Source organism: Calonectris borealis, chromosome 15 (assembly GCF_964195595.1).
Source record: "Calonectris borealis chromosome 15, bCalBor7.hap1.2, whole genome shotgun sequence".
Lineage (NCBI taxonomy): Eukaryota > Metazoa > Chordata > Aves > Procellariiformes > Procellariidae > Calonectris > Calonectris borealis.
In genome coordinates, this window is record NC_134326.1 from 1,784,349 (window position 1) to 1,812,076 (window position 27,728).

A 27,728-nucleotide genomic window follows, 5' to 3' on the forward strand; every position below is an offset into this window, starting at 1 on the left:
CTACGTAAAAGGGAAGGCCTGTACTCCTGCGGGTGAGACTTTGACCAGCAAAGTGGTGGGGACTCTCCAGAAGGAGCTTAGGGAATAGCAACCTTTGATACATGGCTTGGGCGGGTGTCATACATCCAGATCTTGTACTTCAACGGCAAGGAGCCTGGAAGCCTCAAGGACTGTGCCTGTAGCATCCTTTGGATGTCCAGATTTCCCCGTTGAGAACGGGGAGCACAGACCCTTGGAGACACTGCCATTCCTGCAGCTTCTCCACCCCAGCATAGCAGCCCAGAGGCTGGAAGCCCTGGTACCTGTGTGGAAGGGCTGTCCTGGGGCCAATGGCTTGGGCAGTCTGAGAAACACAGCGCGTTTCCAAGAGATCACCTGTGCAGCTTCCCTCCCCTTCTGGCAGAGGAGGGGTGTCCTGACCTGAGGGTTACAGTCGGGTGGGGGGGGGTGCTGAAAGCCGTTGCTCCGATGTAGGCATGTCAAGGCATCACCTGTGAGTTTGTAGGTCCTAACACTCCTCGCATCTCCCCCCATTCCCATGAGAAAGCATTTTTCAGCCTCCCTTTTCCATGGCCATGGGAATTCAAGTTAAGTTGCCTTCTTCCTCAGCTGCTCAGAGAGACACAGAAGGATCCTGTCCTCCCAGTTCTCCAGATCCACCTACCTAAACGCTTTGCCATCCCCCGTGTGCCAGGCAGCGTGGGGGAGCCTCCAGTGGTTGGCACTGCGTCCTCTGGAGGAGGCCAGGAAGATAAGTCACGTCTGCTCATGACGTCTGTTGCCCGGAGATCCCAGATGTGTCTGTAGATTGACCGCTCTGGAGGATCTCCCACAGTGAGCAAGAGAGCTCCTGAAGCAGTGTTTGTGGCTGGTGTTGCTGGCTGCTAAAGAGTTCACTGAGCACCTTTCCCAGGATGACTTGCTTCTGCTTTATACTGCTGAGGGGTTGTTTATGTATGATGCTTTGTGGGTGGGATGTGGTTTTGTTATTGCTCCATTGTTGGACTCTGTTTGGGCACTCTGCCCGTTTACGATTAGTGGTGTTTTGAGTTGAGGCTCTAAGGTGCTTTCAGGCATACTCCAGGTACCAGAAGTAACAGAGGTGTTGTTATCATCAAGGTACTTCAATGTAATATCGAATGTAATCAGAAGTGAATTAATTAAAGCAGTGTGTACATATAAGTCCTTTGATGGTGGATGTTCAAGCAACTCATATGGCGTAACTTAGAGCTCAATTTTTTAGACTTTTGCAACCCTCTCCTCTCCATGAGAAGGTGGTAACTTGGCAGTAGGTGCCAGGACTGCTGTCAGAAGGCAAACCTCTCCTGCAAAGGCCTCTTAGTGAAACATGGCTCTTGAAACAGGTTAGGAAATTGTGTGCATTTCTTGATCCTGGCCACGGCACGTTTTAGGGTTAATTCTCTTGGTTTACACAAAAGAGCCTACACAATTGTAGGCTGGGATCTAATGGTTGCTTGGGATTCATCTGACCTTGGAGTGTGCAAAAACCTGTAAGAAATCTGTATTTATTGTTGGTCTCAGCTCTACCAGGATTAAACCTTCCTTTCTGCAGCACGGCATACCCTTGACATGGTTGTCTGCTAGAAAAATTGCCTGGAGTGCAGCCACTTTTTCTGTCCAACACCTCAGGCTTTGTGAGGCTGGTGGTTCTTCACCCCCACGGAGAGGAGACTCGAATTCGGATAAAGGAGGGGTTGACGGGATTGTAAGGTGACCAGAGATATGGATCCTAAATCATAGAATCATTAAGGTGATAAAATGATTGCCTGAAGCTACCTGTAGCCTCAGCCTGACAAGCACAGCCAAAAACCTCCTCCCCGTTTCCGTGAACCCAGCGGCAGCGATGGCTGCGCGGTGTGTGTTGCTAAACTAGCCGTGGAGGAGGCCACGCGCCGGCAGACCAGAGCCGTGAGATTCAGATGATGAGGACCTGAAACGGCAGCTTCAGCTCAGCCTGCGCCAGGATGATGGGGTGACTTGGGTGGCCCTGGTTCGGTGTTTTGGCGCTGGCAAAAGCTGTATTAGCCACATCTGAGCAGCAGTAACCTGTGCGGAGGGGGCTGGGAAGCCGGGAGCTGGTGGAAACATGGGGAAATTGGACCTGGACCCCGCTTGGTATAGATCTGAGACTGTTTGCCAGGGATGCGTATGAAGCTAGTGACTTTGTTTTCCCAACATGTTTGAAAAAGTACCAAATAGGGAGGAGATTAACATGACCCAAAATGTTCAGAGCACTAAAGAAAGGGGGCACTTTTAAAATCTTCATGTCTGTTTGAACCAAGCTTGCGACTTTCTGAGGTGCAACTCTGTGTTTTGGACAGGGCAGAGATAGGAAATCGGTCGACGTTGGAGCTGAAAATGAACCAAAATGTAAGACTTTGTCTTTGACATACTCCAGTATTAGCACTCTGTGTGCTGCTTTGGTCTCTCAAGCTACTTTAGTTTACTGCTGGAGAAGGTTGAAAGGTGATTCATTCGTAGTTTACAAGTACCTAAAAAGGGAATAGGTTTCTGGTTGCTAGATGGGATTCAAATTTACCAGAGAAAGGCAGAGAAATCTCTTGGCTGGAAGCCAAAGTTAGAGAAATTCAGGCTAGGAATAAGGGCTGCAGTTTAAACAATATGAATAAAAAACAGTGGAAGGTCTTTGGCTGGCATTAAGCAGACTCATCAGCAATTGATGGCTCTAAATGAAGATTTCTGTGTTTTTCTAAAAGATGCAGGAATTCTGAAGAGAGGCTTTCCAGCCCAGAGCAGCCCTTCCAGGAGACCAAGGCTGGGCTTTGCTTTCGACCGGAGCAGCCCGTGCGTGGCTCCGGATGCTGCGTCCCCAGGCTGGGGGCTCTGCCTGCTCTTCCCGTGCTGCTGTCCAAGCACACTTGCGAGCAGTAAGGCGCACAGACGTGCTGGGCGTCAGGAGCACAGCTCTGTTTCCTTGTGCACGGTGCTTTTCCCAGACACAGTCCAAAATATTTCTGGGTTGGATTCCCCTTTCACGGGCCTGCCTGATTCAACCAGGGAATTACAAACCATGAAGTGTGGCTTGCGAGCTGAATGCACAGTCTCTTTCCCTCCTGTAGTGAGACAGTCGAAGACGTGCAATCTGGGGAGGAAACATGTTCTCCTCCCTTTTTCTGGGCAGGACTCTCTGCTGGAGGGGTGCGATGCAGGCAGAGTCCCTGCCCTGTGTGAGTGTCAGCTCCATCTCTGCCGCGCTTGGCATATGTTTCTTTGGATCTGCCTATTTAGAAATGTCATGTAATTTATCATGAGTGGCCAAGAGCACAAGGTGCAAGAGGTGCATAGGTTTGGGTGAGATGTGATTCACGTCAGTGGGGAGGAACCGGAGAATAGAGATCTTGGAAGGTTTCTTGCTTGTCGTTGGCCCTCTCCTTCAACAATCTCCAGGTTTCTGGGCTTTCTCTGCTCTTGCCAGCATTTTCTGGGGAGAGGGGCAGGGCTGACACATCTTTCTCCCAGGCCGTGCTGCCTGCTTCATAATTCTGCAGACTGCAAGCCTGGAAATAATATGAAGCAGATGCACCAATGCCAAGGTCAGGACCTTCCCAGTTTTTAAGGCATATGTATACTGTTGGCATGGTACAGGGTGACCTCAGTGTACAATAGGAGCCAACCGACACACACATTCAGACAGAATAAATATTTGACAGAGTCTATTTCTCTATTCCCCAAAATGACCCCTATAAAAGCACGGTCCTGTTTACCTTCCTGGCTCTCCATGCACAGTGTTCCGAGAAGAGACAAGCTCTCTTCTCCATTCATTGCCTTCCTGCTCTTCTGGGTGACCCATTTCCAGGCAAGGATCAGGGATATTGGCTTCACAAAACCCAGGACACCTTGGATTTTCACAGAACTCTTGAAATTTGGGGAAAGCTGAGGTCGTTTTTGTTCAGAAGTCTCTCTGTTTGTGCCAAAGCACAGTGACCTAGGAAGCAATGCAAGACGTCAGTGTGCAGCCTGAAGCAATTGCCTGTGGCTGTCCAAGCCGGTTTTGGTTTTTGTGCTGTCCCTGCCCCATTAGCACATGTGCAGCCCTCCCCATCCCGTTGCCTGTGGCACAGGTTTCTAGGGAGCCTGCAGCAGGCTTGGGTGTGCAAAGATGACAGTCGCGAAGAATATTTGGTAGGGTTTATTCTTTTTTCCTTGGTGTGCTAAACATGCTTCCTTTGCACTCCTGGGTCATAGGTTTGCTTCTGTGCCTTGGGGCCAGCGTAGCTGTGCAGCTCTGTGTCAGCGGAAGGTCTGGCGTGCTTGGGGCCAGACCTGCTGCGTTACCACCCACGCGCTGCCAGGCACCTCTCCTCTCACTGTCGCAGACGTTTCTGGGTTTACCTTTCAGTCACTGTGAGCTTTGCCTAGCCAATTTGTGTCACTCTGAACTGTTCCATTTCTGTCCATGTTTGTATCTTTTTGATTAAGGACAATTTAGCTTCTCATGCGCTCGCACATAAAACAAAGGAATATGAGAGTCCTCAGAGCTTCGTACCGCGGGAGCATGTGCCTGATGATTGCTGTGCTTTTTATTTTGTATAAGATCACTTTCAGTGAAAACAGTCTTTAAATAAAACCAACCTGCGATAACGTAGCTTGGCATGAAGAATGAGTGGAAACATACAAAGGTCTATAAAATAGCGATTGCTCTAATGAAACCCATCCAGTTCCTCCTCCTTTGATTGCTCTTCCGTATCGCAAGATCAGAATGCACTAGGCAATTAAAAGATGGCTTGCGCATATTAGGCAGAGGAAATATTTTATCTGTAACACATCTTAGACAAGTGGAAACCATTGTTACCAATATTCTTAAGGCAAAACCAGCAACTTGCTATTTTCTTTTTTAAGATTAACGCTGAGAATGAAAAAGGGATCTAGAAGAGTGCAGAGCTGTCAGTTGAAAGAAAAATTGCAAGCCTGCTAATCCTTTCTTGTCAGGGTTAATATAAAGCCTGGCAGAGATTGATAAGAAGTGTCTCCCTCTCTGCCTGGTGTTCGAGGTGCGTGGTAAAATCATCTCTCTGAAACACCCAGGAAAGCTCACATGCAGACCGAGGCTTCACACTGGAAACGCTGCTGGCCAGCCTGACATTGCAGGTCCTAAGACCTTTTTAAATTGCTTTATTCTTTCACTTTTCTAACTGCAACCTGAAGAATAGCTGTCCCTCTCCTTCTAATCCTTTATGTGTGGAGGTTTGCACTGCAGTCCATCTCAGTGGCTGTTGCTCTGCTGCTGACGCTGTCGTACTGAATGACCACCCGTCTTAGCAGCAGGCGCGGAGCATCAGTGGCACACACTGCTGGGGGACAGGGGACCGCTCCCCGTGACCTGCCTCTGCTCCTTCTCCAGCGAAAGGCTCCGGCTGTGGTTGGTGGGGCTGTGGGATTGGCAGCGTGCCCGTCAGCAGTGGCAGAGGTCGTCTAGGGGTTGGTAATCCTCGGCAGCAATGACAGGATGCAGGGAAAAGTAGTCTCCGAGAGCTTGAGCTCCTGCATCCCTGGCTCTGGCCCGGTGGGAGAGCCTGGAGAGCAGAGCAAACCCCCGCGCTGGCAGGAGACAGGTCCTGCCTGCGTGAGTAAGGGCAGCCGTGGAGCAGTCGAGTCTGGCCACCTGGGGCAGAGAAAAGAGTGGGCCAGACCCGGGGGCTCCCTCTGTTCCCCACCTGGATGTTTCTGACTCCATGCTCCTTCCCTGCCTGTGTGCTCGTAAAACCTGGGGAGCCGAGCTGGCGTGCAGCCCCTCTCCGGGGGGGCAGCAAGCGCTTTTCCCAGGGGAGGGGGCTCGGTGGGCTCACATCGCTTGCGCGCAGCCTCTGAAAGAGGCAGGTTTCACATTGTCTGGTTTCTCTTTTTGTAGCTGTCCCTCCCAAACTGAAGAAACTGAAAAGCCCAAACGTTCATGTCGGTGAAAAGATTTCACTGAAATGTGAGGCGACTGCTGGAAACCCTCAGCCGTCCTACAAATGGTTTAAAGATGGCAAAGAGCTGAAGAAGAGCAAAGACATCCGGATCAAGTATGGGAATGGGAAGTAAGTATGCTACGGGGCTGCTCTGCCTCTGCTCACTAACGCTGAGTGTCTGGGTCCGGGGGACCGTCTGGCTAGAAGTGGTGCTGTGCTCTCCCAGTCGCTGCTGAGCGATACTGAGATGCTTCCTCAGAGTCACGGGACCACGCACAGCCCATTTGCCATGACCGGGAGAATGAGCAAGATTCCCAGCTTCCTCAAAGAGTAGCGTAGAGAGAGGAGCAAGGCATGCACAGCAGAGATGCTGGGTTTGTAGGTGGGGCTCTCCCTGGGTAACGGTGTCACTGGATACCTGAGACGGGCGTCCAGTGACCTGGGGAGATAACTCTTTCCCTGCTAGCTGCAGACTGGTTGTAGGCAGCTCAGGTACCTGGGGTGAACCCTGCTTTGTGATTAGGGGTTGGAATGCAGAAGCTATCCAAACTCAGCAGTCGCCCCACCAGCCAACAGCAGGCCTGCATAAGTGTGGGAGGCATGGCTCTGTGCTCTCCTGAATTTAATTTAATCTCCTGGACTCGAAAGCATGTAAGGCAGCTGCAGGGATGCAAGAGCACATCACAATACTGTCCGATTAGGGCCCATAGTCACCCGCCGCAGCCTTGTCTCACACTAGCCCTTGCGTCACTGCACCCCGGGCAAGCTCCATCGTGGCTGCCCCAAACTCCCCACGCAGAGAAGCTCTCGGGCAGTTGCTCGCAGTGTCGTCCTAGGGACGCCTCTTCAGGCAGGGCAGAAACACCGGGAGGAATAGGCCCCAGTGTCTAAGCTAAGGGGTTGTCACTGGGAATTGATTTAAATGGATCCATGTTGATATTTTTCAAGGCCAAATATTTGCATATGATGTATCTTAAAATTATTCCATAATCGTGACTATGCTTACGTTCATATATCCTGACCTCGCCAGCAGGAAAGTCAGCTTGCGACTGCCCGACCCCTTGGAAAACTTGAAACGAATTCTTTTGCTAACATGTATTATGTCTGAGTGTGTGAAAAATAGCTCACCTCTCCTCATTATGGACCTGATAGAGTATTAATTTTTAAAATTAGAAGCCACTAAAAAATCAGTTAGAAAAATCAGTTAGTGCTTGAATGGGTCATCGTCAATTGCTCCAGTTTAATTTCAGTCCTGTTGATTTTGATTTCAAAGTCACACCCAAAATGGTTAACCTCCTTCGTAATAACTCGGATTCGTGGCTCTTTTGGGATGAGGCAGAGAGGTGGAAGGCTTAGGCTAGAAACACCAGCGGATGCAGGATAACTGGCTCGTGTCTGGTGGACGCCGTCTGCTCAGGAAGGGCTGGCTGGGCTTGCAGGCAGCAGAGGTAGGGCAGAACTGTGCCTGCCTCTGCGCTCCGTTGCCCTCAGTATTTCTGTGGCCCCTGTGGCCTCAGCTGTTTACCGATGGGTACTGGAGCTGGGATGCCCTGGAGGAATGTCTGCACCACCCACTGCGGCCAGGCGTGGGAAGCCCGTGTGGACACGGCATCCCTGCGGGCAGGCAGCTTGTGGGACCCTGAGCTCGCTGGCACTGGGGTCTCGCAGGGATGTTGGGGAGCTGTTTCCCTCAGAGCCTGAGCGCAGTCAGCCCCAGACCAAACACCCAGCAAAACTCCCTGGGGAGGGATCCTGGCGATGGCAAGAGGCGCCTCTTGCAGCATTTCCCTGCTGTGCTCCCAGAGATCACAGTCCTTCCTTGCCTCCTGGCACCCCATGTCCAGCACGAAGCTGTGACAGGATGGCATCCCACCCACAGCGGTGCAGGGCAGGCACGCACTCCCTGGGTCAGGGACAAAAACATATGGAAGAAGGTTGATCCTCTTTCCTCAGGACACTGCTGTCAAGTCATAATTTTGCATTTACCAGTTTCCATGACAACACGTTGGCTCACAGCCTGCCAGTGACAGGCCAAAGACATGTGCGTGCTAGAAGTGCTTCCTGCTGGCAAAATAAACCCAAGGATAAACATTTTAAAGAAAGCGGAGCACCTGCCTCCTCCGGTGTCTGAGGCTCCCTCAGCAGCAAAGGTGTGAGCCCAAAGCATCCCCTGCTGATCTGCCCCCAGAATCGCTTCCCATCCCTGCTTCTGCTCCCTGCTGCCATTAAAACATGCCATTAAGTGGAGAGGTTGCCTGTCTGGGGCTGGGGCCTGCCTACGGAGACTAGACTCAAGCAGCTGTTGAGCTGGGGCAGCTCTGAGACCATAACCCCTTGTTGACCATTCGCCCCTTGTTGAGCAATCAGCAGTGCAGGAACACTTCTCCAAGCAGATCTGGATGGGTCTGCACACACCCGGTCTGGCATCCTCAGCTTTCAGGCTCTCCTCTCCTCTGGGTTTGCTACGTCTCAGTGCTTGAAAACACCTCCAGGGCAGAGTGCTCACTGGCATTGGACCTCCTCCTTCTGGTCTTGACTGCAGCAATAAACATTAAAAATTGCTCTGTGCATGCAGGCTGAGGATCGGGGGAGCCCTCATGACTTTGCATATCTCCATTAAGTAGCTAGTGGGCCTGAGTTTAGGAGAGGGACCCAAAACTGGACATGGGATATGGGTGTACATTATTACTTCCAGCATGTTAGGAGGGGACTCCAGGGAAGGATAAGCATCCTAAACAGAAAGGAAGTCTTACTGTATGATGATTAATTCAAGAATAATGAGGTTTATACATCCGGCTCCGCTTAGAGATAACACTGGTCTCCAGATAATTCTCTGCTCTTCCTTTTAGTTCAGAGTGGAGTGGGGTTTCCAGAGAGCTAGAAATAAAGCACCCAGGAGGGACTTTCATAGAGAAAGTACACAAGGCAAAAAGCTGAACGGACTATGCAGCACCTGGCCAGGTCACAGGATCGTTTCTTGAAAAGTTTGATCCAAAGACCTAACGGTGTTGTCTGCTGGAGCCAGGCAAAATGAGCCCTGCCAGGAAGCGGAGGTGTTGTCAGTCGTGTTTCCCTTGGCCCTGTGAGTCCCCAGCAGAGCTGGGCCCAGCGCAGTGTCGGACTCTGTCTGCAACTCTGCGGTCTTAGACGACACGCAGAGGATTGGGATGGGAGACAAAAAGAACATGGTTGCCCTCTGTGACTCATTCCTCTACCGCTCTGTGCCTGGCTTTCCTCCCTGTGTGTTTAAAGAGCCTTGAGATCTCTAACTAGAAAGCGTGACTGAAGCCCTTTTTTTTGTGATCAAGTTTTCATCTGATCCCACTGGCCTTCCTAGAGCAGGAGATCTCTTTGAAAATAAGGGAAGTATATGTTGTAAGGAGGAGAGGAGCAGTTAACTGCATGTCAGCTCTTCAGCTTTTCCATCAATCATCTTCCCTCTTGTTTTTCAAACTTACCGGCAAAACTTCTGGTGCCATCAGGCAAAGGAGTTGGTTTTTTTCAATGGGTATTTGCTGGAGGGAGGGGAACAATTCTGATTCCTCCTTTCTGAACTGCGTGTTCCATCTGTAATTAGTAGCAGGCTGGGGCAAGCCTGGCTTGCACGAAGAGGAAACCTCTCTTTAAGGTGGAAGAAATTATTGGCTGGAATTTTATCTCTGGCTCAATTTAAATAAAACACAGTTGATGGGGAACCTGGAGAAATTACCCAGAAAGAACTGCATGCAGTAGTGCAAGTACAGCACAGCGAGTGGCTCTCACTCTTGCTGCCAAAGTGATACCATTTTCTGCTGAGTGCATCTGAGATGTGGTTGAGGCTGCTGGCTCCCAAGAAGTTAAGGTTGGGTTTTGACTCTCTGGCTGTCCTGGCAAATGGTGAAATGCCAATTGTGGAGAAAGCCAAGGGAGTTTCTGTTTGTGGAGGTGTAGAGAACCTACCCCACTTCAGGCTGTGCTCAGGGCTCAGCCCTGAGACACGTAGATCTTCAGCCGGACTCAGAGGGGGTCCAGGAGCCTGGTAGTCTCCTAGCTGTGGCTGTCCTTACAGCCTCTTCTCTTTGTGTGCTCTTTTACCAAGGGAGATTGCTGGGGTGATGAAGTAGGCGTATCATTAGATTGGAGAGGGTTGGCAGTTCAGTTTGGGACAGGCTGACCATATGACATCCCTTGGGAGTAGTGTCCTACTTTCAGTATCACCAGGAATCCCTATTGTTAGCCTGTAAGTGGAGCCAAGGGATACCCTCCTCTCCTGTTTCTGTACAGTAGTCCCTCCGGCAATGCTAGTTGGGGCAGATTCATTGCTGGGGTCTTCCTTGTAGAGCTCCCTGCTGTAGATTATTCCCCACCCACAATGAATGGGGCTGTGGTCTTCCCTGTACAGCTCACTCCTCTGGAATGAAGGCAAAAAAAAATAATAATGCCAAAGCAGCAGGGGAAAGAGAGTGCCAATAAAGAGAAATGATTTCCTAATTAAGCCTGGAGACAAGGAGGGGCAAAGAGAACTGTTGAAGCCTTGTGGGAGCCAGAGTGAACCCAAGCAGGCTATACCACCACTCTGGCAGGGGTCTTCAGGCTGACATTTTTAAACAAAGGAAAAAGCTCATTTGACAATGGATCTTGCAAGAGCAATTCCAGATGCCTTGAAGCTAAGGCTCTTCTCAAGCACCGGTGTTGTTATAATCACCAGGGGAGCTTCTGCCTTGCTAACTCTCATTATAAGTCTCCGATATTTGGGATTTGGTTTTAGCTGCTGAAGGCACTTTATTGGAGTGGGGTGTGAAGGAGACCATCTCCTTTGTTTGTCTGTTTGTTGTTTTAAAGGACATGATGGACATCATCTTGGCCAATGCACCTGGGACTGAACCAGGGAATTTGAGAACTGAAAGGAGAAGCAGTTGGGTCTTGAGCTAGAACAATCCACAAACTTTGCAAGTTGGGGCTCCTAAGAGATTCAGGGAATGGGCATTTAATCAAATTTGACTGAGTTATAGTGGCTAACAAGTTACGGTCAGATGCTGGGCTGCTTCAGCTGATGGTGTGTGCAAACTTAGAGGTGGAAGGAGCTTTATGTGCCTGAAATTTTGTGTGGTTTTTCCAGTGATGTTGGCTGCTTAAAAAAAAAAAAATCTCTCCCTACAGACCTTAGCCCACTGCGGTTGCAAAATGTCACAGATTAGGTTGAAGCACTCATTGAGACATGAGCTGGAATCCCATTCATCCAGTTTAAGTTAGAACGCTTTGCCTTGGGGAAGGAGGGCTGAGGCTGCCGGCAGTGCATCTGGGACAGCACATTATATACCTACAGGCATGAATTTTCCAGGACCCCTTATACTTCATGGACCAGGCACTGGTGAGGATCTGTGACACGTACCAGTTGCAGAAAAATGACTTAGGAAGAAAAGAATGACATGCATCCCAAAGGCTCCAAACTCAGAAAGGAGCCCCAAAACTGTAACTGAATCTCGTGCACCACCATGGTGATACGTTTCGCAGAGGTTTCGGAGGGGTAGTTCTCTGTCCATCTGAAGGTGCCATCCCTTTCCCATGACCTCTGTTCCCACAAATGCTTTTTCCTGATCTGAGTATTTGCAGCCTGGCTCTGCTTATCTCCATTCCTGTGCTCTGCACAGGGCTCCCCCCCGACAGCTGCTTTTAGCATGGCACCTCCCTCTCCTCCTCCTCTGATTCTTTAAAACTAATTGGCCTTGCTTTAAGGGCCCTCTAAGGCCTTCCTCCCCCCTTTCTGGCAATCCCTGAAGTTTTGGTCCTGCCTCTGATTTGCCCAGCATATCAGGCTCTATCTAATACATGATATGCTTCCCAGCTAGGACCTCTGTGCCTCCTCCTGGCAGCAGTGACTCTCTGTTCCCCTCCCTGCTACAGAACGAGCTTGTGGTTTAGTGCTGAGACAGTGAGACCTCTGCACACTGTGGTGGCTGCACCTACCAGGGGTGTCTCCTCTCTGTATTGAGGTCATACGCGCTTTGGGACAGGGAGGTATCTGTTCCACATCTGGTGCTGGGAGGTCCCTGGCTCTTGGGAGGCTGCTAGGGTGCTCCTGTGAGATATCACGGTAAGCAGGGAAAGAACCTGCTCTGAGCTGGCCTCAGAGTACTGCTCCAGGATCTACATTTTCTCAAAGAAATTCAAATGCTGGCATTGGGGGTGGAGGAAACATTTGTGGGGTGGATCAATTGCCTTGAATTCCAGGACAAGTAATACAAGTGACCCTGCACTAATATCGTGTCTGTGCATCAGCCTTAACCCAAAACTCAGCTTTTACATATTTATTGATTTCACGCCCTGGCACAAAGAGCAGCAGCACGCAGGGGTTTGCCTCTCAACAGAGCAGCCACAAAGTCCACTCCAGGGACTGGCGTGTGGTTGCATCGCGCTGCCTCTGTTGCCCTACACCTTTCCCATCGCGGGAACATCTGTGGCAATTCAGCGATGCGGCCCTAGGCTGAATTTGAGGACGGAGGGGGATTGCACAAGTGACCTTGCTCTTTGGAGCGTACTTATCGATCTTCTCCCCTTCTGTTGACGCTGCGTGACCCAGAAGGGACTCCAGCTCTTACTCTGATACCAGTGTCAGTGTCAGCTCTGCAGAGTGAGGACTGGTCAAGTCTTCCTTTTAAAATCAGCCTGTCCCAAGCCTGGGCACAAAGAGACAACAGCACTGCTGAGCAGAGAAGGGGCAAATCTGCTTTTCAGGTTAGAACAGCACTTTAATGTCGGGGGACAGGGGTAGGAGAGAGCAGGCAGAGGGGGTCAGGGGATGGTTGGTCCTGTCCTGGGCACCCGCAAGGACATTAGCTGTCTCCCACGCCTGCTTCTCCCACAGTCCCAGCAGGTCAAACATTGAACGGGGCAGATGATGGTGTGAGGGGAGGAGGAAGGAGGACTTCGCCCACTGCAGAAGGGATGATGGCCGAGCTGAGAAGTCCGAACCTTCCTCTCCTTACCCCTCTTATTTGATTGCCTTGCCTGAGGGCAATTTTTTTCCCCTTTCCCATTTGCTGTTTCTGTAGCTCATCCTCAGCTAGCCAGATCATGCCCTGGAGTGCACAGCAGCCAGCATAGGGCCACTTGTTTTTCTCAAGCACTGCAAGGCACAGCTGGCTTGCCCAGATCTGTTGTGCTGCTCTGTAACTGAAGGGCAGGGAAGAGATTGGGGTGGCTTCCATCTGGCTGTGCAGGGGAGAGGATGCTCCTGGCTGCCGCTTCTGCCCCGCCGGACAGAGGTGCTTTGCCACGGCCATCCCCACTCTGCTTAGCACTGCAGTGATCTCTTCTACCTGATTTTATCCCACTGCGTGCTGGGGAAGATGAATGTGTTCCCCGAGACCAAGGCACTGAGAGCCCCTGCTCCAGCCAGCGGGGCTGCCTGATGTTTGACGGTTGCTGGACAACACTTCTTGACTGTAAGCTGAAGACTTGGATATTCTGAATCTTCTTGCCAATCATTAACCTGCTCTCTCAGGGCAAATGCACCACCGTGCAGAGTGCCAGGACAGCGCATAGGCACCAATTAAATCTTTGGCAGGAGTGTAAGCAGTACACGTTACAGCAATTGCTGGCCTTTCTGCTCTCTGCAGTACTGGTGTGCCTCCTGCCACCGGCTGTCTCTGCAAACAGAGAGGAACGGAGTTAATAGGTAACCACAGCAGTGTATTCAGTGTGTCCTTTGCAAGGGTCATATTTGGGAATCTCCTTTTCCTAGGATCTCAGGTGTGTTTACTATGTGCAGTGTTCTTCACTGACAATTTAGGGGCCACATATGGTGTAGTCCTCAAATTCTCTTCATCAGCTAATTCCTTGACTACTTTACTACTTATGTGTTAGCTACCCTATTTTTAGAAGACTAATAAAATACTACAACAGTAGTAATCCTAGAGCTATTTTTGTCCTGAATGATGCAGAACCGGCTGAACTCACATAGGGAATAGTGAGTCCTCAGCAAAACAAAGGTGTCTCGGAGGCAGCTCGTGGCAGCTGCTCTCCTGCTCACACGCTCTGACATGAATGGTTTTGCGAGGAGATGACCTGGGAAGACGGTCCCATTTCCACTTGGCAGTAGGGAAGAGGAGAAAAATGATTCAAGCTTGACCAAAGTGCTGGTGGGAACATGACTCCTGTCATGAAAAGTTCCTCCTTGGCTGAGATGAAGTGCCTGTTTCTTTTCCTCTGACTATACTGGAGGCCTCAGGGCCCAAGCTCGCATTTAGATGTCTAACTCTGAGATGTCTAAATTACAGCAGATGAGGCCACCCCTCCCGGCCAGAATTTGCCAGGATCTTTGTGTAGGTCCCGGCCAAGGGCTGATCTCCCTGTTTCCCATTGTAGTCTGGAGATTGGCACTGCAGAGGGTGATTTACTCATCGCTCCAAACTGCCCTCTGGGGGACTCCTTTCTCTTGGCCAGAAAGGTATTTGGGGGGATCTTCTTCTGGCCAGGCTGAAGGTCTCCTTGTGAATCCTATCCCCCAGAGCTCGCAGACAACATATTCCCCATGGCTTATTCCTCCACTGGCACTACAGGAGATAATTAGTGCGTGGCTAAGTCATATGTGCTGAGGGTCAGAAAAGACAATGAGGCAGATTTTCCCCTGGAGTAAAGACATGTCAACGGAGTTGCACTGCAGTGAAAAGATGGGATCTGTCAGTGACCCTGGCCCTTTCACTGAACAAACAGCCCAGGGCAGTGCCTTCCTCCAGAAGAATGGCATCGTCTGGCAGCCAGGCACCCCTGTGAACGCACACAGTAGGGCTTTCCCAGGGGCTGGCGTCCCCAAGAGACACGCTGCCCAGAAGGGCAGCAGGGGACTTGTGCAAAACGCCTGTGCACAACCTACTTCCTCGTATGCCACTGCTTGGCATTTCTGTAAAAACAGCCTCAGCCCTCAAGTGAACAAAGTACCCGCCCTTGGGGGCAGCAGGAGGAAGAACACACGCCTGAAAATCCAATTTCCTAGGCAGTTTTGAGGTATTTCAGTAGCACTTGGAGATAGTAAAATAGAACAGAGACAGACAGGTCATCTTTGTCTTTGCCACACATAGATCAAGCAAGGTCTAATCTCTTTTGCATCCTTCAGTTCAGTTCTTCTAGTGCACAGGCGTTATCCATGTGAATTAAAAGGCGCATGACTAATGGTAGGAAACAAGGTATTTCTCTGGCTGTTTCAGTGCTTCCTGGAATAGGGAAATTCTCTTTACTGTGGCTATGCTCCACACTAAAATTGATTCTCGTCTGTACCCGTCGTCTCTCTCCCCCAAGTCTGTTACCTGACATTATACAGCACAGTGTGGAGACCAAGAGAGGCCACACCATTGGTCTGGGGTATGAAAAACAAGAAAAGGCCCTTGATTTTTCAAGGGGATCTTACAATCCAGGAGAATTTCAACAAACTGTGATGGAAAATAAAAATAAGCTCTTCTGACAGGACAACAGTCTTGTGCATTAAAACAAAATAATCCTCTTTGGTTTCACCTTGATGCTGGTATGCTATAAATGCCAACATTGGTTTTTATTCTGCTCACATTGCTCTCCAGTTGCAGGTAGAAGACCAAATGTCTCTCATCCTGTTCTTGGAGATGAATCTGTCAAGTGTGCCCCCTTTCGTTAGCCTTTTGTGTCACTAATAACTTACTAATTTGTATCTTCGGGACTTAAAACCCTTTATCTGTAAAAGATCACGTACATAGGTGATATTTAAGGCTGTAGTGGATTTTTCCAGTTACTGCACACGGTGAAACATGCTGTGCGTATGAGATTGCAATGCAGCCAATTATCATTAGAATATCTGTCCTCCAGCAGCTGAAGGCAGCGTGTTCGTTAATGCTTTCAGCTCTGCACTGGCAGATAGCCTCGGCGCGCTGGTGTGCGAGGGTGGTGTTTTCTACAGGACTTTGAGTTAGAGTCTCGCTCTTCCAAGCTGCTTTCAACACGTGCTGCCTGCCTTCTCGCTCTGCGTTGCAGCAATAGCTGCAAGCCTGTCATAGGGGCGGTTCATAAAACAAGTGGTGTATTCTGTCAGTGAGGGTTGAGACAGCTGAGAGAAAGTAACGGCTGCGCTGTGCTGGGGAGCCTTGTTGGGGCTGCACGCAGAGTACCGGGAGCCCACCTCGCCCCTTCGCCGAGTGTCCCTACACCTGCCTCTGTGGAGGGAGTGGGGAACACGGTCCTGGGCTGGGCACCACAGCCCGACAGAGCCAACCCCGCCATCAGGCGCCCATCGTACCCCCCAGCAAGATGCAGCAACAGGCCCTGGAGGCCCTTAAATGCTTTGCTGTCTCTTGGGTGCTGCTTGACTCCTAAAGCATCACAGCAGCGAGGACCACGATGGCCAGGACTGTCACAGGTTGCTCTAAGAGACCTGAGAATATTCAGAGGAGTGTACAGCACTGGGAGTCAGGGCAGCTTTGCACCGCTCTGAATCAGCCTGCTTGCTTAGGCACCCATGTTGGAACACGTTGGCCCAAATAACTGGCTTTGCACAGTGGGTTAGGGGAGACCTAGGGTTAGAGGGATTCAAGAGATCTTTGCGTACTGTCAACATTCATTTAAAAATTGCTCCGCATGAGGCCTAAACTCGTGCAATTGAACACTTGACCGCATCCTGTAAAACAGGGCAGCGCCTGTATCCTGGGAGCTGTACCAAGTTGTCTCCAAGTGCTTTTAATTTACTAATATAACTAGTGAGATGTTCATGCTGTGTCCTTGCGCCGTGCCTCCCAGTAGAACAGCATGTCAGGGTGTTAAAAAGATGCCAGTGTGCTTCTGTGAAGAACTTCCTATGGACGATGATTTGCACAGCCCAGAGAAAAGTCCTTCTCGGATGACACATGTTACACTGCAAATATGTCCAAAGCTAATGATTATTTTCCACATAAAAGGAATTTTATTTGCCTTCAGCGACATAGGCCGCTGGGACCCCTTTCTAAAGCTGGCAGTGTTTCCAAGTCTCTAAATAAAGCGACTGTATGACACAGACCTGAGATAAAAGCTTGGGGTGGCAAGCAGAGAGATGTTCTCACGAGAAGAGTACACAGAGTGGTTTTTTGATAAGATGGCTAAAATGGAAGGAAATGTAGTAAAACAGAGGGCCTAATGTGGGAGTCCCACTGTGGTCTCATGAGTAGTATTCAGTGTGTGTTGAAGGCTCCTATAGATCACTGTTAAACTAGGCAACAAAAGGTTTTGCCTATTAGTCAGAGAGACATCCCAGAGAATGAGACATCAGTCATAGCTGGTGGGAAAGGCGAAGCTCGTCTTCCCCGTAGCGCCGCAGAGCTCTGCCGCAGAGCTGCTCCCTCTCCCATGAGGCACGCAGCAGAGGTTGTTAGGTGACACGGGCAATCATCACGTGCATCATCTTCTGCTCTTCCTAGGCACTTCTGGCTGATAAAATGACTGTGTGCAGTTCAGCCCCACATGTTTGTAGTACATTGGAGTGTGTGTATTTGGGGGAGAGAAAGTGCTTGCTCTATTTGTTGGCCCGGATGAAGCTACAAGCTAGCTGTCTAGGTCAAACCACAGGGTTTTGATTTGCAGGCTGGAAAGGGATGAGTCCCCCCTGAGCCCGTGGGTGTTTGCGTTTGAGCGTGTGGCACTGCTGAACGCAGCCGGTGAAGCACCGGACGGCTCAGTCTCCTTGCTGAGGAAGGTGCAGAACATGCATCTCATCTCCACGTCTCCGTCTCGCAGGCAGATCCCGCTGTTCATCAGTAAAGTGGCTTTTCTCCAGCGCAGAAAGTCTGTGCGCTGGGATGCTGGGCTCAACCCCTCGCAAGACTTTCTGTGCGAATGAGAGCGGGTGTCAGACCAAACCGTGGCAACATGCTAAGAACAGTGGGTTCAGAGGGAGATGTTCATGTGGGAAATCATGGTGGTTGTGATTCCTGGGAAGGGTCTCATCCAAATCCTGACCAGGCTTGTGAGGTCAGGCAGCCCATCCTCTCAAGAAGGGGTGATGTAGCAGGCAGCGTACCAGGGCCAGGAATGGTTATCAATTCATGAGGATGCTTAGCAATCGAGTAAGAAATGTCTGCTGTACTTTTCAACAGAAAGATTTCCAGACTGCAGTTCAACAAGGTGAAGCTGGAAGATGCTGGGGAGTACAGCTGCGAAGCGGAGAACGTTTTAGGGAAAGACACCGCAAAAGGCAGCCTGAATGTGAAAAGTGGTAAGTGAAGAAGCCAGCAAATGTCTTGAGCTGTCTGCCATTCAAGCAGAAAGCTGTAGGTTCTGCACATGATCTGTCTTGTATTTTGTTTCATGCTTTCAGGATATCGAGTAAAACAATCTTGGGAGATAAGAAAAATGCAGCTTAGCATAAATGTTTATCTTTGTTATCTGTCACTGGCAATGTGGTTAATTTACATTTTAAATAAACTTACAGTCTATGTATTTTTTTAAAAGGGGTAAGGAGGAAAGAAAGCTGGTGGGCTTGATGTTTTCTTTTTTTAAAGAGTTTCTGAGAAGCAAAACTGACCAGAAGACAAGTAATTAAACCATAGCTTTGTGATGAGTGAAGTTGCTTCTGGTTTTCATCCTAGAATGTGTGCTCCATCTCTTAGAGCTCAGCGGATGGAGTCTGAGGTTAGGTGGTTTTATTATTATCTTGGTCATAATAATTATATTGCTTAACATGATGGTTTGGATGCACCCTCCAGCTCAGAAAGTCCCTACAGTGGTTGCCAGAAGCCGGGAGGGTGCGACTAGGGGAGGGATGGCTCTGTACAAGCTCTGTTTCCTAAGCTCTTCCTCCTGCCATTCACAATGGGCCACTGCGGGAGCCCGGGCTCTCTGCTCTGCAGCCCTTTGGTGTGATCCAGTTTCTCTGTTGTGCTCTTATTAGCATTAGTCAAATGTGAAGCAAGGTAGCTTTCTCCTGCTGCTTTCTGGCGTTATTTTCTCTGTTAACCTCTGCCTCGGCAGTGTTTGCAGCCCTGAATCTTTTATTCTCTGGAGCTGCAGTATCACATAGCCTCCCCCTCAGTTACTCTGCCTGTAAAAACCCAGTGCTTGCAAAGTCTGGAGAAAGGCCATCCGTGCTCAGACCTCCATGCCTTCATGCTTCACGTCTGTGAAGTTAGCCCTACTGCTCCAATCACAACAGGAAAGGTGTCCAGACTAAGCTAACTGAGGCAGTGCCGCTCCTTTGCAATGCAAACTGTTCCTGTTCTGACTGGGAGCTGCATGTGCGACCCCCCCTCCCCGTGTGCAACATGCACGGGCAGCGTGTGCCTCCATCAGAGCCCTGTCTGCGTCCTCCGCTCGCCCTTCCCAGTCGCTAGCAACCCCCTTTCACAAGAGGAAGAGCGTGATTGAGCAGCGCCCGCTGCAAGGCTCTGATCCTGCACACTGCCTATGGCACCAGGAAAACGCACATCAGGCCACTACAACTTCGAACTGCCCCTTCGCCCATGCGCAGGTAACGGCAGCATTGGCCGGGGTTTAACTGACAAAGGCATGCTGTCTGGCAAGGGCAGGTGGTTGCTCTCACTCAGGTCACAGGGGGTATGAGGACACACCTGAGTTGCCCAGAAATGTGTTGAGACCTGAAAAGCCACCAAAGAGACCCAAAGATCTGGCCTGTACCTCTTCCTAGTGGGAGCTGCAGGCTGCAAGGTGCTGCAGATCCAGTAGGTTGCCTGCTGTGCTCTGCTGTGGCAGTGCCTTAATGAACCCATTCTCTAAGCTGCCTTGCAAATCCGCCTTTGGCTTGCCGCTCTCGGCTGCACGCACGCCTTGCTGCCGCTATCTGCAGGTCACCTGGCAGGACAGCAGTTGTAGTCCCCTGCAAAGGTAAACAAGGTGATGGTGGTCGCTGTAGGATTTTGCAGCTCTGTCACCCCCTTTGCACTCTCTTTTCACTTCAGCCTGGAGCTACCCAGAGCCGAGCAGCCTTCATCTGTGCCCAGGCACTTGCTGCCCTGGAGTCTCCCTCTTTCCTTACTGCTGGGCCTTCTTGGGACCTTGACAGCTTTCCTCACTTCTGCCAGCTCCCTTCTGCTGTGATACCTTTCAGTAGGAAACTCCACAGGGCATCTGCTTGTCTCTGAATCCACTTGTGCTGTCGCTGCCTGCATTCTCCTCCTTAGCACTGATCCTATTGTGGCTAAGTCTCAACACCGTGCTCTGTGAAGTTCTAGCAGTTTATAACAATTAATCAGAGCAGGTGCGCGAGCTGGCCTCCCCTTGGAGCCTTCCCCTCTCTCCCAGAAGCTCACGCCAGCTATCGCTCTTTCTGTATATTCTGCTGCTTCATTGCTGCCCTGTCCCTGGGAACATGGTGCATCTGCCTGTCCCGGGCAGGCTGGCTGGGACCGATGCTCTGGAACAGTCTGCGGGAAGCACGCTTTCTGACCTGACACGTAGCAGTATTGTGGGAGGTCCTGTAATGTTGCTGTGATACAGGTGGGTGAATCCAGGACTGGGAAAAAGTCCTGAGCTAACACCACATCTTGTGATACAGAGAGGCGAGGTTTGGGGACATCTCTGGGTGCCCCTGTAGAGAGGTGGCATTGCAAGAGGTGGCCTGAGCTGTTGAGGCTTGAGATGAGCATTGTGGAGGAACGAGGTGTCCTCAGCCCCAGACGCCGTTCCCCTCCAGGGGTGCAAAGGCCAGAGGTGGAGGCTCCTGAGCCCACTTGAGTCCTGGCTGGCAGAGAAGGAGCTCACACATGAGACCCTCAGGCCCATGGGTGTGAAAGTCTGAGATTCAGTCTCTGCTGGTAAAAATTTCTCAGCCTGATGAGGCAGCGTTGCCGTTGCAAAGTATTCTTTGCTCTGTTCCACTACCACTTTTCGGTTTATACCAGTTTCAAAAGAGCACCTTTTCAGCCATGCAGATCTGTTGCAAATTACTGAAACCACCACGTTGAAGAGAGATTTTCTTAAGAAAGGGAGTGTCTGCAGTGCAGTGACCCCTTGTCACTTAGAAAATGCCCATCAGCCAAACCCATCACCTCATCCCTCCTCTGCAATTCTGGTATTTCCACAAAATCCCCGGCTCAGAAATAAATGCTTTTGCATTGAAAAGCTTTGGGAGGGTGTCAATTTCTGAGGAAATGCTTCTGGGCTTACCCAAAACGTATTGTGCTTTGGTGCTGTTTTCAGATTTTTATTACTTTGAGGTAAATTAGATGCTTTCTTAGAAAAATGTCCCATTTCCCAGTTCTCTTTATGGAGTAGTCTAATATTGGTATCACATGGGCATGAGGGCACACTGGGATTTGACTGTTTCAGACTCTTTTTTTCCTCAGAAAATTTCTAGACACCTCCCCTGCCTTTGTGAAACACTGCAGGAAAAATCAAACTTTTGTAATAAATTCTTTCTGCTTTTACCTTTTCATGGTGGTCTCACCCCCTGTCTCTGACAGGGTGCTGCACGCACAGCGAAGGCTCCTGGTGCTTTCTCCTTTGTGCGTCTAGAGGGTGGTGATTTGATCCGGAAGGGGCTGTTGCTGCCAGCGGGCTTGAGTAGAGCTGGTGACTGTGGACATTGGCCTTTCCCTCTATCCTGGTTTATAAAGAGGAAATCGCTCCATGTGCTCAGCTCCCATATTGACTTGGGCCACAGCCTTCATCTGTTTCATGTTCCTCCATCTCTTGTACGAGCATTACTTTGTGCTGCCGAGCTGCACATACTTGTGGGATGGAGGCTCTTCAGATGATCTCACCTTTTCTTACGCTCCACATTTTTCTCACTGTCGTGTTCTGTGATCCCGTCTTTGCACTCTCGTGGCCGTCAGGGCTAAGAAAACCTCCCGCAGTTTCGTTCCTCACCTGCCGGGTGAATCCTGAGCCATTTCTGCCTTTTTATCACGACAGAGATCCTGATGGCATGAGATCCTTTACAGCGAGGGGCCCGGCGTGCCCTGTGCCGTCCCCTGCAGGGGCACTGGTTTATCTGCCTCCATTACCCGGTTACCCATCTGGGTGTGCTCTAACCAGTACTAACACGTTGACAGCCACCCCAGCCTGCGCCACCCAGCAGCACCTGCTCTTGTCCTCCTCCCTGCAGTAGCTAAGCCCACTCTTCTCTGCTCAAAATAGATATTTTGTTCACTACTTTCTTACCTTAATTTCCCCAGGAACAACGAAAGCACCACAAGTCTTACCAGCCTCAGAAACTAAAATAGTTGTTATGGAAGAAGAGTGTAAGTACCTCTCCCCCCGCTCCCCCCATATAGCTTTTTTCCCCTTATTTGTTTTGTTTTTATGAGACATTTTGCATAAATGCTTTATTGCCTCCTGGAATCTTCTTTAATCGCTACTTCTTTTTGATTTCTGCCAAAGCCACTGATCTTTCCCTAGATCTTTCAAAAAATATAATTTATATTGCTGGTGTCTATCTTAGAGAGGGAGAGGTTGGTAACTATTGCAATGGTAACTTGAAGAACATGCTACTTAAAATTGCAGCTGGATTTTAAGCATTCCCAGCTCTTTCAATACATGGGTTTATTGATACTTGTAAGATGTGCTTGTTACAGCCTTTGATTTAGCGGGTTTTTTTGTTGATTTGTTTTTGAGTTTGGGGGGTTTTTTTTGAGGATAGGTGAGAAAACCAAAAGAGGCTATAGGAAATAGAAGAAAAAATACATGAGTCTTCTAAGCATAAGTCATAAGAAAATTGCAGAAAATACATCTGCGCCCTGCCATCACATTTTTCCTTGAGTCTCCAGAAAGCAAGAATAGATTTCTGAAAATGTTTAATTTGATTTAATGTGGTGGAAGTGCTTTTTAGCATTCCCTCCTATTCAGTTGTCACAAATGCAGTAGAAAGAGGCCACACAAAAATAAAAAGCAAAGCATATATGCAAGTGTAGATGTAGAAGCCAGGTGCCTGGCCGTTGGTTCAGCTCTTTCTGGTGGAGGGCATTACTTCTGTGTCAGAGACGCTCTCCCCGCTGGGGGACACCGCACCACCCAGGCAGCGTCAGCACGCTGGACAGCCCACCAGGATCCCGTCCAAACGAGCAGGCACCCGGAGAGCGGAGGACCAGGCGGTTATTTTGAGATCTGTGCTATATTTCCATGCCAGCTGCTCAGGCCCAGAACTGACAGCGCAGCTGTGCCTCTCTGTTGACAATTCGCTTTGCAGATTTTATGGGGATGTTTCCTCCTTGGAAAGCTCAATTTTTTATGGTTTTAAAGGAAATCTGGTTGCAGCCACAGCAGGGACTGGCCAGGTATCCTTTATAAGCTTTTCTGATTAGAAAACTGCACTTAAAATTTGCTCTTGTGTTGTGCTTAGCATTCCACTGCACTGGGGACACCATGCTGAGACGCAGCACCATTAATGCAATGACTATACATCTTTCTCCAGGATTTATCCTTTATGTTGACCAGCATAGATCCATGCTACATATTTGCATTGCATTAGTTTTATGCTATTTTCACTAAAAGCCAAATTTCAACAATAGAAAGGAAACTGGCAAAACGCCGTGTGGCTTGCACAGAAGTTTCTCCGTTTGAAAAACTTCTTTCCTCTGTGGGAACATCATCCCGGACTGTCTGTTTTTTTCTTAATGATGTGAAGAGATGGTAAAGTCTCCAGAGTTAAAGTTGTAATTGACTTTTTCCTTCACATTCCTTTTTTATGACCTCTCTCAATTGTTACCTAAATAACACATAGTCCCCCTGATTTTTATGGTTACTGATGATCTATCATAGAATTGCACATGTGTATAACGTATGGGGAGGTAACGAAGATGATGTGAGGTGTGATGATCTGGAAAGCTGACAAGTGTCTCATTCTTGTAAAATTCTTGTGTTTCTTTTATATATCTGTATTCAAAAGCTTGTCTGGCACCTGTAGGTTGTCCCACCTCTCATTGTTTCACTGAAAGGTTGTAAATGATCCACTGGATTTTAAGCACCGTGTTGAGAAAGCACTATGCAAACTTGGTGGTAGCTGCAGTTCCCTGGGAAGGGGGGGATTGCCTCACACAGGCCGCTTGGTCTCGGCGCTTGGTCATTTCTCTTTGGCCCATGGTGCGAGGCAGGCTTTTTACCAGGTAGGCTGGGCAAGAGTGCTAGACCCTACACCTCAGGAACCTCACCGTGTTCTCCCCATGGCCCAGACAGTCCCTATGGGCAAGGGGATAAAACCCCGTCACTCCATGTAGCCCCACGTGCCTCACCCCTTGTAGGGTGCTCCTGGTGTATGCGTTTTTAACTAGTGTTTTTCCTGAAGGTTCCAGTTCCTTCCTGGATGGTCTGGCCTTCCTTTCTACACCTGCCTTGGGAGAAGGAGTGGGATATCGCATATTTCCCCCTTGGAGCACTGTTAAAGCCTTTCTTACCACCTCTAAGTGTAGCTACTAGGAAATCCTGCCACATTCTGAGTCACCCCTACCTTCCTCCTCCTCTTCTCCAGTAGCCACAGACCTCTGAGCACTGCTGCATCCTTGACACAAGGCAGGTTTACACACCAGAGAGCACTCAAAATGCAGCCCAGGTCTCCAAGGTGTTCTGTCTCCATTCTTGCGTATGGAAGCGTATTTTTTGACCTGCTGCTTTCCATCTCAGCACCTTCCCATGCCTAGCTGGCACCTGACACGAGGCTACAGAGTGCAAGGAGGCCGATTGGTACCATAGGTTCTTTGAAACATCTGCATTGTTACGATGATGTGCAAGGGATCTCTTCCCCAGCTGCTGTTCCTCTTGCTGGCTGGAGCAAGACCTCTGGTTCCCTTTGACAGGGGCACTGTTTGGTATGGGCCTCACAGATCTCATGACAGTATGGAGAAACCCAAGTATCTCATGGTGTTTCTGGTGTAGAGACAACCCTGATACCAGTCTGGATCTGGGACCAAAGACAGCACACTTGGGAGATCTGGGATCAAAGACAGCACACTTGGGAGATCTGGGATCTGACGGTGCTGCACTTTGAGAGCTGTCTGGATTCAAATCTGCCTTGCATCCTTGTCCAGCCCATGTGGATGCAACCCTATACTGGGGGTGAGTACTGGGACCTGCCAGACAGACAGTTGGGTTTTCTGATGCCCCACTACATGGCATGTGCATGGCATGGGGTACCACTTAACTTCATTCAGTGGTGTGGACACCCTCAGAGCCATTAAGCAGATGTAACAAGCTGGACCATGGAGTGTGATGAGTGCTAGCCTGGTTATAGGGGTGCAGCATCGATCTTAATACCAGCTTTGGTCCACATGGTCAGGCTAGACTCTGAGGGCCAGATTCAGAAAGGAAGTCTGGTGTCTGGGAAAGTCTTTCCATGATGCTACATATTTTGACATGGTACCACAATCTTACACCTTCCTCTGAGTATATGCTTTTGTTTGAGCATTGTCAGACTACAGCAGCCCTAGAGATGCTTCCCTCAGAAAGCACTGGGGCTCAAAAGAGAAGACATGCCTACTACTCTTATCAAGAAGTCTTCCTACTGAGCCCATTAAGCGTGAGATAGTTGCAGTAGTCTCATCCATAGTGAAAAAGTGTAAATAAGACACGTTGTCTTGTGTTTGTAATAGGCTAAGATTGTGCAGGTGGGTGGTCACAGTGGCTCAGTCACAGGCAGGAACTTGCAGGGATGTGGTAACTTGATCATGTGCCCTGATGCAGAGAGAAAGGTCTTTTATGCTCATTTCAACATCCAGAGAACTCAAAATGGTAATGTGATCCTGTCACTGTGCAGCTTGAAGCAGCGAAATAAGGTTCAGGGGTCTATGGCTACAGACCTGCTTGGTAAACAGAACAGGAATCAGTGTCAAAGTTCAGAAACATTTTGATGGAGGCAAAAATGGAAGAAGGTCGAAAGCAATTGGTAGAGCATTCTGAGATGGAAGGTTTATGCAGGACAAAGATTCTAAAATCTTATCAAAGTTTCATTTTTAAAAGGTAAGATAATGTTTGAAATCTCTGAAAAGGTCAGGTAATCCCTTTTGCTTGTTTTCTGCTGTTGAGTTCTCCTCTAGTTTGCTTCCTTGACTTCAACAAACAGGTAAAGTCTTGAGGGCAAAAGGAGAACACAGGCTGGGTGGAGGAAGCATGGTTTGGATACAGTCAGGATATGAGAGGATCCGCCAATGATGGGCAGATGCTCTAAACCAGCACGTGGATCATTGCAGTTGCTCACCTGGACTCTGCTCATGCCCTTTGTCTGGGTCACTATCTAGCTAATCTGGTTGAGTGCCTTTACCAGCCTATGTCGGCTGGCAGCACTGGCTGGGCCGTCTAATCTCACTCTACGGGTGCTCTGCAGCAGGGAGAGTTTTGGGATCAGATGAGAAGATGAAAGAGGGAGAAAGAGCAGAAGAGACAGTGCTGAGTTGTGCTGGGAACATCAGGATTGGGAGATAATGCGAGGCACCTGAGTGAAAGCTGGACTCTCTGGATTGATTTTGGGGGCCTTTATTTCAACTGCTGGGAATCACAAGCCCTCCCTGAAGTCCCTTTAGAGATCCCCGTGGGAGGGTAGGTGAAACAGCCCTTCTTTCTCCAATTAAGTCTAACTCTCCATATACCAGTTTGGGTCCACAGATTTCATAGCTGTCATCTTGGTGATGTCATTGGACTACGTTTGTAGACTCATTGGTTTAGGCTTATTCAGGCTCTCCCTCTCCCATTTAATACCTTCTCCAATGCTTAGCATGGCTGAGCGTTGGAAATGTTTTCCTTACTTTCTCTCTCCCAAGTGAGATAGGCCTGGTGGACTTGCATGATTACAATGGCTCAGTGATGTCTTTACTGTGATGTGGTTTGTGAGTCACATCTAGTCACATCTAGTCGAATCAAAGCTTCACAGTAAGATGGGCCATGTAATTAAGGTTCAGCCAACTCCCCCAAACCTTGTCTCAAGTCCAGTCTAGCATGGCCTTTACTGGGTGACCGTGGCAGACCTGCATGTTGGTTGGCTGGTCAATCCCTGGTCACTCCAGTCAGAAGGCACTGTGCTCTCCTGGAGCCAGCAATGCTACAAATGTGAGCGCGGTGCTGTTGGTTTGGAGTTGAAGGTTGTGCAGCCAGCCTGACAGAAGTCAGTCCACCAAGGACCATGCGGACAGACCAGTTTTCAATATTAGACTAAAAATAAGTCCTGGCGTGGCCTTTGCTCAGATAATTTAAAACCCACAACTGGAGGTGTGGTTGATAATTGAGTGGAGCCTGCACGCACGCAGGCATGGTACCTTGGGGTGTACGTGTTGGAGATCTCGCCATCAGTCCGCGGAGAGACCTGTATTGTGCCCGTCTGCTGTCAGGTCCCGGTCGTTCCTTATTTTGCACACTGTGTATTTTTTAAGTAGCCATCACATCTGTTACTCTAGATGCGATGTAAAGACAGGCCATTGTGACTCTAAAGGGCAGTATGGGCAGTATGGAGTGAAGCATAGGATGGAAGCTGATGTCCCCTGGAAGAACTGAGACTGTAAGCCCAGCGTTCAGAACAGGAGGCTGTGTACCAGGAGATCTGCTCTGTCTGACTCCATCGTGTGATCCTGGCATGTTGCTTCACTTCTTGGGCTTCAGCTGTCCCGCCTGCAAAGCATTCATGCTGGCACTGGCCCTGCAAAAGGCTTTTTAGGTTGTTGAACAAATCCCCTCATTGAAGTATCATGTTGCTGCTATTACAATTGATGATGGGGATTTGGGAAAATAAAACGCTGCAGTGCTAACACGTGCATTCTGGGACCCGTGTGGTAGAGAAAAGCATAGAATCATAGAATCATAGAATAGTTTGGGTTGGAAGGGACCTCTAAAGGTCATCTAGTCCAACCTCCCGGCTGTGGGCCGGGACATCTTCAACTGGATCAGGTTGCTCAG

The 27,728-nt window shown here is 49.5% G+C and overlaps 1 protein-coding gene across 1 annotated transcript in view; it reads left to right on the plus strand.

The window, feature by feature from the left end:
* Positions 1–27,728, plus strand: part of NRG2 (neuregulin 2) — a 176,795-nt gene that overhangs the window by 105,668 nt on the left and 43,399 nt on the right. The window contains exons 2-3 of the mRNA XM_075163967.1: positions 5,891–6,062; positions 17,999–18,117. Of these exons, the coding sequence (XP_075020068.1) occupies positions 5,891–6,062; positions 17,999–18,117 (291 nt within the window). The remainder of the gene's footprint in view (positions 1–5,890; positions 6,063–17,998; positions 18,118–27,728) is intronic.